Genomic DNA, 13695 nt, shown 5'->3' with positions numbered 1-13695 from the left:
GAGAAAATTAAATTAGCATCTCTCAAATTTAAACTGGCGACGATGATCATGGTGGGCAGCAATGTATATACACATACATCAAGTTATATATATATATATATATATATATATATATATTTTTTTTTTTTGTCGCAATCAAGTTATATATATATATAAGGGTAAAATAAATGACGAACATCAACCTCCTCCAGCTACTTGGATGGTTAGCTACAACAACATTGACACTATTATCACTACTACATTGCCTTAGAAAAGGGGAAAATGTATAACTTTAGAGAAGGACGATCTTTTTGGATGATATTTTTCTGGTTTGGACCAAACTACCTATCTGCAACTATAAGACTCATCTCCTACGTCTAGAAGATGGATTTGGTGAGTTTTGGTCGCGGTTTGATGGTGATGCTTTCATAGGGGTTAGCTTGTTCAACTTGGATATAATCTCTTGTTTTCAAAACCTGCAAAAATCGGCAAAGAATAAAGGAAAGGATTCAACAAGATGAACAAGTGTACGAAGATAATGACCAAAAGATCAAACTTATTCTTCCGTCTTTGCAAGACAAGTTGTGACTGATGCATTAAAGCCCAAGAGTATTCACACACCTAACGTTTGTTTTAATCTAGAGAAAGATCAGAGCATTTTTTTTTGTTTAGGGTCGTTTTATGAACATACCAGGGTTTCAAAAAACATTCTCGATGCTTCTTTACGGGTTTTCCCAGCTAAAAGTTTGTCTGCTACAACAACACTCTTCCCATTCTCAGCTTCTTTATCAAATATTCTCTGGAGATACTTCGCCACAGCCCTATAAGGAAAAGAGAGTAAGAATGTTCAGTCTTTCAGGCTCATCTGTGGAAAAAAAATGATTCTGTACAGACCTGGTACGAGAAGACCATCCACTGTTCTCTAGAAGACGAGTTTCATCACCTTCTTCCATACCTTCGTCTTCTTCATGATCTTCATCGACTTCATCATCATCCACGTTCAAAAATCCTGAAGACACAGAGTGAAATAAACTATAAGTAGAACCACTGAGACATCATGTGTATACTACAGCATCTCACAAATCTAAATCATGCTATGATGACAAAGTATTAGCCCCATTGCTCAAACTAAGAACATACAGATAATTTGGACAAATCAAATTCAAATTCGAAAAGGTTTAGAACCTGTGTCATGTGCCACTTCCATGGTATCCATTTCCTACAGCAAAAGAGAATAGCACATGAAGAATTTAGAGGCATGTCTTTACTTGAATAAATATGAAGCCACAATGAAACAAAACTTACGTAGTTATCTCTTATAAAACCATCGCCAAAAAGAGCTTCTGCACCTGGTGCACTTTGCATATAAGCCTCCTCATTAAACATCTCATTATGCGGTTCGTAGTTGTTATCAGGCTCAATCTCTGGATTCACCACATCATTATTTTCTTCCACAAGAGGTTCGTTGAGACTTTCCAAACCCAAATCACCAGCTTCTACGTGTCCATTTTCAATAGAGCCAATTGTGTTATCACATGGAGTCTGATCGTCTATCCCAATCTCGCTGACTTCAGCTGATTCATCTGTTTTCTTATCTTCACGTGGAAGCTCCTCTTCACCTTTTAAACATGTCTCATTGAGAATGGCGGCGTTGTGATCAACATCGCCTTCAGTAATTTCAATAACACCACTGCAACTTTTTTCATGAACATCAGCACAATGATCTTCACCGCCTATCCCTCCATCATGGCTTTCATGGTATCCTTCCACCTGTAAATCCTCTACATGATCGCACTTGTCCTCAGATGGCATTTGACCGATCTCGTCATCCACTACAAGACTTACTTCATCAGCAGCTCCATCGCCTTCTTTTGAAACTTCCAACGCACATATTGTTTCACCAAGCTCGTTATCATTCTTGATTATCGTGATTCCTCTTAGATCAAAGGGCTCATTGTGTAGAGAGACTAGTTCCACCGACATACCTGAAAAATCATTCAAAAATATTACCACCTGTGATGGCTACAAGAACAATTGAGAGAACTTGTGCATAACGGTCTAGTTTTTGCTTAGTGAAATTACCAGTGAATATTGGCTCCTTCAAGAGTCCATCCTCCAAAGCCTGCCTTTGAAGCATAACGATTTCAGCAACAGTGCAAGGTGCCTTCTTTCGCACACGGCGTATGCCTTCAGTGTTCGTCAGCTGTTCTCGTATAACGCTAAATAGCAAAATAGACAAGATCCATATAGATGAGAAAACAAATAAAAACCTATACAAATTGCTCCAAGGTAAACTACAAGTGTGAGAACTAAAAGAAGACCAAAACTTCAATTTGTAGAACGGTGAAGGAACGATCAGCATCCAAAAAAATTTTAGGCCCAACAAAGGCAAGACAGTACTTTAGATATCTTGAACCTAAGTGCAAAGCAGGTTGCAGCTTAAAAAAAGAGCCTCTAAGGTGTAACCAGTAGCAATGAAATAAAAGCTAAAGTATAAGAACACCAAAGATAGATAAACATACTCTCCATGCAAGACCATGGGGTCATCCATTAGAACCTTCCTCTTTGTGGCAGTAGAACGAGGAGCAGCTCGTGACCGTTTTGTAGTTGCTATTTCAAGTACAGGGGTAGACCTCATCTTCAGAAAAGATGACTTTCCCACTGAAAAAGGGGAAATGACCATTGATTCAGGAAGATAGCAATAGATGTATAAAAGAACATCATACAAAGCAACAAGAAAAAAAGAACTGATACCTAAGATGGAAGACAACAAGTCATCGTCATCAGGAACAGAATCTGCAGTTCTCTTCGACTGAATCAGCCCCACTGACTCAACAGAGTTCAGGCTTTCTGCTGTTATGGTGCTCTCAGTAAAAGTGCGTTTTTTCCCAGTAATTTTATTATTATTTCCTGCATCCTCGTTGCATGTGCCAGGATCTTCTTTATCTGGTGTGGATTCAACCATGAAACCATTTTCATCCCCCTCTCTCTCAGTCTCAGGTGCAGCTAATACCTTTTCAGGTGCAGGCAAATCAGAATCAGCACATCCAGTTACCAACTGTTCATTCAGTTGCTCATCTGGTTTACTGTACGCTTGCCCATCTCCTTGTATACTAGAATCTGTTTTCTGATTGATCTCAGTGGCAATGGCAAAATGATCTGGCAGAAATAAAAAAAAATTATAAGAATAATTGCATTAGGTTTTAGTGATTTGCATTTTATTTGACAAACCTTGGTTCTCTTCTCCAGGATCTTTTGGTTCCTGGGATAGGCAATGCTCAGCGTTATTCACTGTAGGCTCTCCAGGGGACTCGACTGAGGGAACAGCATCGGACTTATCTGCTACAACACTATTATCATCGGTTTCTGCCTCGGTGATTGCTTGACCAGGATCCTCTACCTCGGTGGTGATGTGAGAACAACAAGGCGATGTACTAACATGTACATGCTCTGCTCTCTCCTTCTCAGGCTCGTTTTGGGCGTTGGCATTTTCATCTATCAGCGACTTATCCACCTCCATGGGAACAGCCTCTGATTCAGAAGGCAGGTCTTCATCACGTTTATGCGTCTCATTAGCATCCAGCTCATCAGAGGCCTTCCTACCTTCTTCTGCATTCAACTCCTCTACCTCCATGTGATCATCAGATACCAGGTTCTCTCTGATACTAGACGAGTTTGGCACCTCAACTAATCCAGGGGTTTGAGGAGCTTGAGCGTCTTCGATGAACTCATTCCTCATAGCAAGATCTTCAACCTTTAGAAAAGAGAGATTCATAAAAAAATATTGAACCAATCAAGCACTGTGACTCAGGAGAACTATTCAGAAGCTATTAGTAACGCTCTCGAGCATTATATATCTGATGGCACGCACCTGCTCTTGGTTGAAATCTCTGGAAGTTGCTTCAGAAGCTCCTACCATATCATCCTTTATCCCCGGTGTTGCGGCATCCATATACGCATTGTGATCAGTGCTATTATTAACAAATAAAATATCTACCATAAGTAAAATAATCGATTTGTATTGTGCACATTCAAATTATGAAACAAAGGACACAAAGAAGCGGAGTTCTGGTTCACAATGAACTCTTAAGACAACAAAATCAAGCTCTGGATAGGACAAACAAAAAAAGCAGATATGCAATTATGCTACGAAGTGTAGAGCATAGGTAATGAACAAAAACTAACCCTTGAACTCCCTCATCATCTGATCCAATTAGATCTTTACCCTGGAATACTTCCTGCAGAACAGTACAGTGATGAGAAGAGATCATACCCAAAATGAAATAATAAGAGAGGAGAAGTTCCGATTTCAAATATGCAAAGCTTCACTAGGTAAAGAAAACATCATCATCATCCTAGCTCAACAAAATGACTGCTATATGACACTTCAAATTACAAGCTTTCATCTTTCTATATGGGTATCCTATATATTGTCCCTAACTGACCTGTAAATATATATACTTTCTATGTTCCATAAATACGAAAATACCTCTTCAAGCTCCAAAGCAGCTTGAGAAGTGTCGCCATCACCAAATCTCTCTGGAAACATACCAAAAAAAAAAAGAGTTCTTATTTAAGGCATAGCTATCCATAAACTAAAAGAAAGTAAGCATGAAAAAATCACTGACCATCTAATCCAAATTGCGATGTTGAGTATACAACACCATCCATGGAATCCTGAAGGGTGATCTGCTCTCTTGTACTAACATGATGATCAACGTAGTTACTGCTAGACAACAAAAAAAACAAAGAACAACAGATCAACAAAAGCACCAAGTATCAAACCAAAACTAAAATAGGATAAACTAACCCCTGGAAGATCTCATTGTCAGGAAGCTCAAAATCATCAAGATCAAACGTCTCAGGCAACGTGATCGAGTGATACGGTGCAGTGGATTCTTCCGGGGGCAGGTCAACCGCAGCAGAGCGGAAAGCTTGCTTTACCTTAAGCAACGCCTCGCTGCAATCATCAAAGAGGTAGTTCACCTTTTTTGAGTATATACGAACCACACCAAGGAGAAGATGACTAGACAGTCGCAATGCAATTGGAGCTTCCGGAAATAGAATGGAATCTGCTCCAGAAAAAGAAAGAAAGTAGTAGTCACATTAGGAAAGTGAATTTTGCTTCTAATATGAACAAAAGTAATGGAGCACACACTCACCAACGGAGACACCGATGTCAGTATCAGCGACCTGATTCTTACGAAGCTTCCTCTCCAAATGGGCAGCAATCCATATTGTCCCAAGTGGTCCTTTCTTTGCTAATATAAACTGCGAATAAAACATTCCTCCTCCTCCTCACACCCAACCTATCCTTTTAACCAAATAAAGGAACCAACTTGTTAGAATTTCAAGTTGAGCTTCAAAAACTAAATCCATGTGAGAGAAAATTAGAAAGTTTCCAACTTTCCGACAACAGAACAAAAATTAGCTAAACCCGACAGCAAAGACTCGAAATTGCCACGGACCAGAGACAGTCCAAGTTCCTAGATTACTTCAACGAGCAAAATGGTAGATCAATTACCGTAGGAGTCACCAATCCAAGCTCGATTGAACAAAGGTCCTCGCGGAAACCCTAATTCGCGGAAACTTCTTCACTCAATTCGGTAGAACCAGAATATTTTTTTGTGAGAGATCAGACACAAGACCAGCTCGCCCGTGAGAAGAAAAATAGAAACTTTTTAGCGTGGGGGGGAGAGAGAATTTGCAATAGTATGCAAAATTTAGAAATTTGGATCTCTTTTAGTTGATTTCTGATATAAATGAGGGATCTGATGCGGAAAAGAAACACGAGTTTAAAGTCGTAGTCCTAATGGTCAGGACAGGAGTGGGTCCTACCCTACCTAGCTTTAGATTTAACACATCGGTTTTTTTGTCAACTTAGCCCAACAGTATGTTTGTTAGAGATGTCTGATAACACATTCTTGTCTGAATTTAAAAGATCCAGGCCGAACTATTGGACTATATAATAAAGCCCAATAACAATCGAACACTTGAGCCCATCTACAGCCCAATGGCCCCACCTTACTGAAAAAAATCAAAAATTAGAAAAAGACAAATAACAAGCTGTTCGAAATCCAACGGTCATATTTAGAAACTCGACCGTTGTGAATCTCTCTTTCTCCCTTCTACATAAATACACACCTCCTTGAGATCATCTCATATCCTCAACTCACTCTCTCTCTCTCCTCTTCTTCTTCTGATCAGCACCATCACCAACTCTCAAAGTCCACCATGGGTTTGATCTCTTCTCCATCAGTCGACGAATCTCACTACCACACCCACAAGATCTTCCTCTTCGCCAACTACATCCTCCTCGGCACCGCCTCGAGCTGCATCTTCCTCACGCTCTCCCTCCGCCTGATCCCTTCCGTCTGCGGCTTCCTCCTCATCCTCCTCCACGCCACCACCATCGCCGCCGCGATCTCCGGCTGCACCGCCGCTTCCTGCGGGAGGAACCGGTGGTACGCCGCCCACATGGTGGCCACCGTGCTCACGGCTATATTCCAAGGGTCCGTCTCCGTTCTCATCTTCACCAACACGGCCAACTTCCTCGGGAGTTTAAAGTCTTATGTCCGTGAGGATGATGCTGCGGTGATTTTGAAGCTCTGTGGTGGGCTCTGTGTTGCGATCTTTTGTCTTGAGTGGGTTGTGCTTGTGTTGGGTTTCTTCTTGAAGTATTACGGTTATGTCGAGGGTGGTGATAGTAATATGAAGAGAACCGGTAAGGTACAGAGCGAGGAGAATCTTAAGGAATGGCCATTGTCGTTTCAAGTTTGAAGCTTAGTGTCTTTTCTTTTTTTTGTGTTGTGTGAGATTTGTTGAGCTCTATATCAATATCAAATGTTGGTTTTTGATTTGTGTTCTGTCAGTGGTATTGTGATTTGTTCATTTGTTGATCTATTTGTTATTCTTGTCAGTGATTTACTACATATATATAATATGTTTCCTATGGATTTATATTGCTCTTTAATTTTTTGGTATTAAGAAACTAGTAACAATCTCCAGACCACAACTGTTAACTGGGTGAAGAAAATCGAGGTCATTACATCATGTCCTATCTCTGTAAACCACAAAGGAAACAACTTTGAAAGTAGAAAGAATGAAACGCACAATGCAAAGCAATCTCTTTTACGCCATGATCTATTGACCAAAAAATCCAGCTGAATGGTATGTTTCTTGCAGCTTCTTGGCTTCTCCCTTGAGCTCTCTCTTCAAAATTCCTATTCCACTTTTTTCAATTTGATGACTAAACAATCTCACAAGTACACAAAAGAAGTTGTAATGCAATCTAGCTATGATATAATGACAGGTTTTGAAAGATCCTTAATGCAAGAGAAAAACAAATCTCTACTTTTTTCAAAACAAGACATTGCAAAAAAAAATCAGAAGAAGTTGGAGGTTTCATATCAAGTCAAATACTGCAAAACCAAAATGAAAGATGGTTTTAAATGTTGTTACCTGGGCATTGGCCTTCACTAGGAAGACCTGACTGTCAAACATATGTTCTTTCATTTATTGCTGACCATTAACATGAAACGTGCAACAAAATATAGCCTTGTAGATGGTAGAGATCACAAGATCAAGTGATCAACAAGACTGACAGGATTAGACTATAAGTTTATTCCAATTAAAAGCAACGAAGTGTTGAATGAAGATAACCTGTGGCGAACCACATATTTCCCATTATGAGCAATAATTATAATCATCCAGGTGGTAAATTTCAACAAGTTAAACACATAGCAATGGAAAAATAACTATGCATAGCTTAGCTACGTGATCCTCATACAATCAAAATCTCGAATCTTTCCACAAATATGTATAAATCCCACACTGGCATATAACCATTTTTTATCGGTGTAACTCTGATTGAATTAATTAACATTTCTAGAAACCAAACAAACAAAACGAATCAAGCAGATCTAACATGGGTCGCGTGGAGCAAAGACTTTTCTAGAATTTTCTAGACACTTCAAGTAGAGATGGCTGGATTTTTTTGGACTATGTCATACCTTCATAACAATATGAATATTACATCGATTTGATTTGAGACGGATCTTATCCCTATCTTTTTAAATATCATATCCAAACAAAATTTTACATTAATTAAAGGTTAAGCAGAACATTTAATTTTTTTAAATATGCCTGAATTTTTAAAAACAACCTATAATATGATATCTGAAACGTGTATAATTTTAGATGTTTTTTTGAAATTTGTAATTTTCATCTAACTTATTATATTTTTAATGTTTTTGTAGATTTACTTTATAAACTGATTTATTTATGGAAGCTAATATGGATCGCGAGAAATCCGCTATTGGATTATTATTCTTAACCCGACCCGGTAAAAATACCCGTTTAAAAGTTACGCGCCCGGGAATAACATCCGTTAAATAGTCCAACGTACCTCCCCATATTGATACAGTCAGTTAATGCTAACGTCACAGTCACAGTCACAGTTAAGCAAAACTACTCCGATTCAATACCAAAAAAATCGACCGTTTATAGACGGCGTTTGCTCACCATAACTGCACCACCATGACCACCGTCTACTCCGCTTCAGCCACCGTAACGGAAGGCACGAAAGTTTCCCCCCGGAGGTCGAATAATAACGGAAGAAATGGAAAGCTGCGGGTGATTTGTAGATACGGCGGTAACATAGTATCTCAGCGCTACGTCGGCGGAGATACTCGTATCGTCGCCCTTCCCCACGCCGCGGAGACGAGCTTCGCTACGCTCGTTAGCCACCTTGCGGCTACGCTCGGAGTCTCTTACGACTTCAAGGTGAAGTACCAGCTCCCTGATCAGGAGCTGGACTCGCTCATCTCCGTCGCGACGGATGAGGACGTTCAGATCATGATGGAGGAGCACGGATATCTCACGTGCGAGCCGTCATCGGCTCCGAAAACGCGCATCAGATTGTTTCTCTTCCCTTCGAAAACGAGTGAAGGCGGCGGCGCGAGTCAGGGAGGTCTGGCTCGGTGTAAAGCGGTGGCGGATACTGATTGGCTTGGAAGAGAAGAGTCCAAGCCTGTGCTGACTCATCCAAAGACTGAAACGTGGTTCGTAGACGCGTTAAAGAGCGCGGAGATGATGCTGACTGGGCGAGATCATAGCGGAGATGTTAACGGACAGGAGTCTATGACGCAGGAGACCAGTTCAAACTTAGGCTCGACGTCATCCTCGGCTTCTTCGAGCAATTTACCTCCGGTGAAAAGGTCCGGCGAGGGCATTTCTCAGGTCAAATATTCTCCCGTAGAATCAGTGACAAGGTATTATATTCTCTAACTACTTCGGTTCTGGACAAAGCCTATTGAAACCAAATTTTGAAAAATTAATATACATAAATTTCATGTTCAAATTGTAAAATAAAAATAAAAGATTTAACTTAAAATATTTATAGCCTTTTAAATCTTTGCATCTCTTCTGAATGCCGAGATGAGTGTCATATTACTATAGAGCTAGTTTATATATGGGTGATATTCTTGAAGTAATGTGGAAAAAGAAAACATGATGTTGGAGTGGTTCTGTTGATGAATATAGATCTTCTTCGATATTGCATGAAATGTGGAATGAGTTCATAGGCTAGGGAATCAGCAGTTTGTCTTGTTTGCTAGTGTGTAAGGACCTTGTGTTAGAGCATCTTCTTAGGCTGCATATATATTATAAGTATATGAATTTGAGTTATATTGTGTTTCTAACGATTGTATATATTTGCAGAGAAGAAGAAGCCAGTCCTCTAATCGCGTTTAGTTCAAGTGCCGTCACCCAAATCTCTTCTCACGAACCACCAACACGTCCTCATGTTTTAGAAAATAAATTATCTTCAAACATGTACGAGGCTGAGCTAAACAAACCAGTTCCAGTTCAAGTCCCAGTTACCGGGTATCCACCATATCTGAACCAAGCTCAACAACAGCATACCCATGTCGTTTACACTGGACAGCCTTACATTACTGGAACCGCACCTATGACATTGCCTGCCACAACATACCATCAGACAAACCACCTACAGTATCAACTCCCGCCACAGCCATACCCAATCTATTACAGTCCAGTTGATCAGTACAGTTCAAGGCACGTTCAAGCACCCCCTGTGAAACACAACAACGTTTTAAACACCCACCAAGTTGATTTCCCAATGGCCCACACCAGCATCCCTGTAGCCCCAGAGTTTTCCTCACATGTTTACCCTCCTCCACCCAAACCCGTTTTAAACACCCACCAAGTTGATTTCCCAATGGTCCGCACCAGCAGCCCTCTAGCTCCAGAGTTGTACCCTCCACCCAAACCAGTTGATCCCTCGGTACAAACATCAAGTGAAGCTGTCCTTAGAGATGATCACATCTATAACATTGACCACCTGGATGACGATACAGTTTGTGCTCAGATTTACAAAACTCAGCCACCAGCTCCCATAATACCGTCTCAGTTACAAACCATGATGCTGACTGAAGCTCTCGGTAAGCTACGCATCCACAATGGTTGAGAGTAGTAAAAAACATTTATCATGTTGCTGTAGTTTCAAGCATTTGGTTTTACAGTTTTGTTTTGGTTCCCTCTCCCACGCATGATTCTGCTTTTTGTCTCTTTCAGTCAACGTGATCCTTGCTTCACGCACTTTGTTGTTGTAATACTATATCCCATGATGATCTTATGTCTTTTTATCTTTCCAGATACATTCTGCAAAGAAATTTGTTAGAGCATGATTAACGCCTTAACGGTTAGAATCTGTGACAGTTTTTACAAAAATAAAAGTATTAATATTATAACATGTTCAAACATTGTTTGATTGACACTGTCTTATAAAGTTAGTAACCGGTTCTTAAATGTCTTAGATTAAAACTTTTGTATGTTCTCTATCTTAATTATGTTAATTTTTCTTTTATGTTAAAAATTAAGAACTCTTGTTAGATTCCCACGTTGGAGCTGCTCTTATATGGCTAATTTTTTTTGTTTGCCCGAGTAAGAATTTGTTGATATCCATAAGTTGATTCTACTGTATTAGGATGGTTTTATAATTAATCTTGATTTCTATTTTTAGGAGATCTCGGAGATTACGAGATCGCCTAGAATATATTTTCATATAACTATTAAGAAATTAGTAGCATTAATGTATTGATTAGGTTTCTTATTCTATTATGTAAGAACTTATTAGAAAAGTTATATAATTTGTATAAATAAGCATATATATGGCTAAAGAATAAGATGGGATAAGCTATTACACTACTTAGGTTTTCTCCAAATTTATCATGGTATTAGAGGCACCCGATGTTGATCTACCTTGTGGATGTTGTTCCCACGATTGTTCATGCTTGAGCATGAGAGAGAGTGTTAATGAATAAAGTCTCACATAGATAGGTGAAGAATTAATAGATATATATATAAATGGTTAGGGCCAATCTACTTGTAACTAATTGTTTTAGGTTGGAATTTCATCTACTTATACAATATGTGAATATGTTAGCCCCATAAAGTAGTTCAAAATATAGTGGTTTGGGTTGTGAACATGTTTCTCGAGTTTAGAATTACATAGGAATTAACAAAATGGTGGAGTCATATTTTTGTTCGGCATGCACTTTCATTGAATGTTTGGTCATAACTGAAGGTATTTTGAAGGGTTATTGTAACTTTGTTGAATGGGGGTGATGTTATGACCAAGATACGAGGACATCACATGTTGTTCCTGTATCGTATCCTGAGATTTTGATTCATATAGTTTTGTGTCGGTTTAGCTTCGAGCTTTTCCAAACAACATGTAAAAAAGTTTTTGAATTAAAAAATTTAACATTTAAAATAAAATTAGTAACAACATGACTGGTAGCTGTTAAAAGGCATAAGAAAAACATTTTCCTGTGTTTTGTTTCTTTACAAACATATAAAATGTTTATGAGATCTTATCGTTCTGTGTCTTCTAGCTGCGATGATAAGATTTGCAGACTAGTATATACTCTAGGATTTAAGTACTTTAAATCGAGATTGTGAACAAGAAAAAGTGGAGAAAAGGTCCAGATTACAATAAATAAAGAAATTACAGAGCAAAACAGAACAAATGTTTGAGTTACATTGTATGAACAAAATAGTATATTATTAGATCTAGTGAATCTTTTGAACAGAACATGACAAACTTACCAGATGGTGTAAGATGCATTTTTGGAGTGCAAAATATGTTTATTTTGAGGTATAACATAAATGGGTTTTGGAACTCCCAGTAAATTGTTAAACTCAGCTTTCCATTTCCCAACAGCCATTTATTAATGGGCCTTAATTGTCTTAAAGCAAACAATTGGTTCTAACCTAATTGTACACTTACCGGGCCGAGCAACCCCATATAAATCCCTCAAGCCCTACTTTTAGCGCGTGGAATACACCGCACATGATTATTCCACTCGAGTTGAATAGGTGACATTTGCCACTTGCGTATCAATGGGACAAAAGTCAAGTGGGACATTATTTTTCGTAGCGCCAAGAAGACATATTCCAGATCTGATGTACTTTTTCATCTCTGGCCTTTCTTTTTAGTTGATAATATTATTGTACATTTCCATTTTCTTTTGTGGTCAATATTATTCCACATAGTATAAAGGCATATATATATGTATAAGGTATACATATAAATTATAAAGGCATACATATGTATACCTTAGAAGAAGACTATGCCTTTGAATGCTACGAAGCGCACTAACAATAACAAAAATATCTGCTTATATCATTTATCTATACGTTTTTATAACTGTTAAAATTGTACTACAATTGAACCGTTTGTCTCGCACTATTCAATCCGCAATTAATATTCGAAGCCTATATATTTCAGTCATTCAATGCAATACGTTATACTTGCATCGTTGTTTGATAAAATCTCAAATCAGTCAAGTCACGGACTCTCAGTTTCAAACACAAAGAAAAACATGTTTCCGTTGATAAATAGTATGAATCTTTCCTAGGTACGAAATAACAAGGAAAGACTACGGTTGCCATTAATATTTTAGAGACAGATCATTAATTGTTCTTGTTCTCAAAATTACAGTATTGTAGAAAAAAATTACAGTATTGCTGTTTTTTTACAGTTGTGTTTTAGTTTAGAGTGATTTGATTGAGATTATGGTTAATATACAAGAGTTTCATTATTATAGCTTCATGCGCGCCAAATCAATGTATTTATATATTCGAAACGTTTATTACATGTTTGTAAAGAATAAACATTTTTGTAACTGTAAGAATAAACATTTACGGAAAACGTTTAACAAAACCTAATGTTCAGAAGTCATAATAGTGTTTAGTTGTTTTTAGATTCTTTTACCAAGGTAACAAAGAGTTAGGATTAGTGTTATAAAAACGGATATTCATTATTTTTCAATGATATTTACATTTTTAGCAAAATAAAAACTTAATCAGTTACATGTTAGACTAATTTACCATGTAATTACAAACGCATATGTTTATTTGAAATTGTAGCAAGAAATGAAAGTTAAATTTAACGTACATGTGCGTGACTGCATAGTGTACCATAACACGGGTAAAATTATGAATAAAAATAGTGAGACTGAGTGAAACCTTTGTTTGGTCTTTTTCTCATTTCGTTGTTCCCACTTGCTATGATAATGTTCAAGATCTGGCCACATGATTCGGTAAAACGACGATGAATAATGATTAAAACAAAATTCTTAAACGAAGTATGAATTATTTAATTCAACTATAAAAAAAGAAGAGAATCTC

At 38.1% G+C, this 13695-nt stretch overlaps 3 protein-coding genes across 4 annotated transcripts; 2 read left to right on the top strand and 1 right to left on the bottom strand.

Annotated features, from left to right (window-relative positions):
• Nucleotides 1-147: 147 nt before the first annotated feature.
• On the bottom strand, nucleotides 148-5754 carry LOC106335510 (sister chromatid cohesion 1 protein 4-like). 2 transcript variants are annotated; one of them, XM_013774051.1, is made up of 16 exons: nucleotides 5504-5750; nucleotides 5142-5293; nucleotides 4790-5051; nucleotides 4608-4705; nucleotides 4469-4518; nucleotides 4165-4217; nucleotides 3851-3950; nucleotides 3211-3733; nucleotides 2734-3138; nucleotides 2502-2640; nucleotides 2062-2198; nucleotides 1285-1964; nucleotides 1165-1198; nucleotides 874-988; nucleotides 671-800; nucleotides 148-455 (listed from the first exon to the last, which is right to left on the bottom strand). In XM_013774051.1, exons 2-16 carry the CDS (start codon nucleotides 5263-5265, stop codon nucleotides 357-359), a joined length of 2949 nt encoding a protein of 982 aa, XP_013629505.1. In that variant the 5' UTR covers nucleotides 5266-5293; nucleotides 5504-5750; the 3' UTR covers nucleotides 148-356. The 2 variants fall into 2 exon arrangements, with proteins under 2 accessions (XP_013629505.1, XP_013629504.1); XM_013774050.1 differs by having other exon boundaries at nucleotides 149-455; nucleotides 5142-5288; nucleotides 5504-5754.
• A 389-nt stretch (nucleotides 5755-6143) lies between these two features.
• LOC106331883 lies at nucleotides 6144-6898 on the top strand. Its single transcript, XM_013770316.1, has one exon. It carries the CDS (start codon nucleotides 6214-6216, stop codon nucleotides 6757-6759), a length of 546 nt encoding a protein of 181 aa, XP_013625770.1. The 5' UTR covers nucleotides 6144-6213; the 3' UTR covers nucleotides 6760-6898.
• Nucleotides 6899-8517: 1619 nt separating this feature from the next.
• On the top strand, nucleotides 8518-10468 carry LOC106329690. Its single transcript, XM_013768357.1, has 3 exons — nucleotides 8518-9251; nucleotides 9733-10165; nucleotides 10253-10468. Exons 1-3 carry the CDS (start codon nucleotides 8518-8520, stop codon nucleotides 10466-10468), a joined length of 1383 nt encoding a protein of 460 aa, XP_013623811.1.
• Nucleotides 10469-13695: the final 3227 nt, after the last annotated feature.

This window comes from Brassica oleracea, chromosome C3 (genome assembly GCF_000695525.1).
Source record: "Brassica oleracea var. oleracea cultivar TO1000 chromosome C3, BOL, whole genome shotgun sequence".
Lineage (NCBI taxonomy): Eukaryota > Viridiplantae > Streptophyta > Magnoliopsida > Brassicales > Brassicaceae > Brassica > Brassica oleracea.
This window is presented reverse-complemented; position numbering and strand designations above follow the sequence as displayed.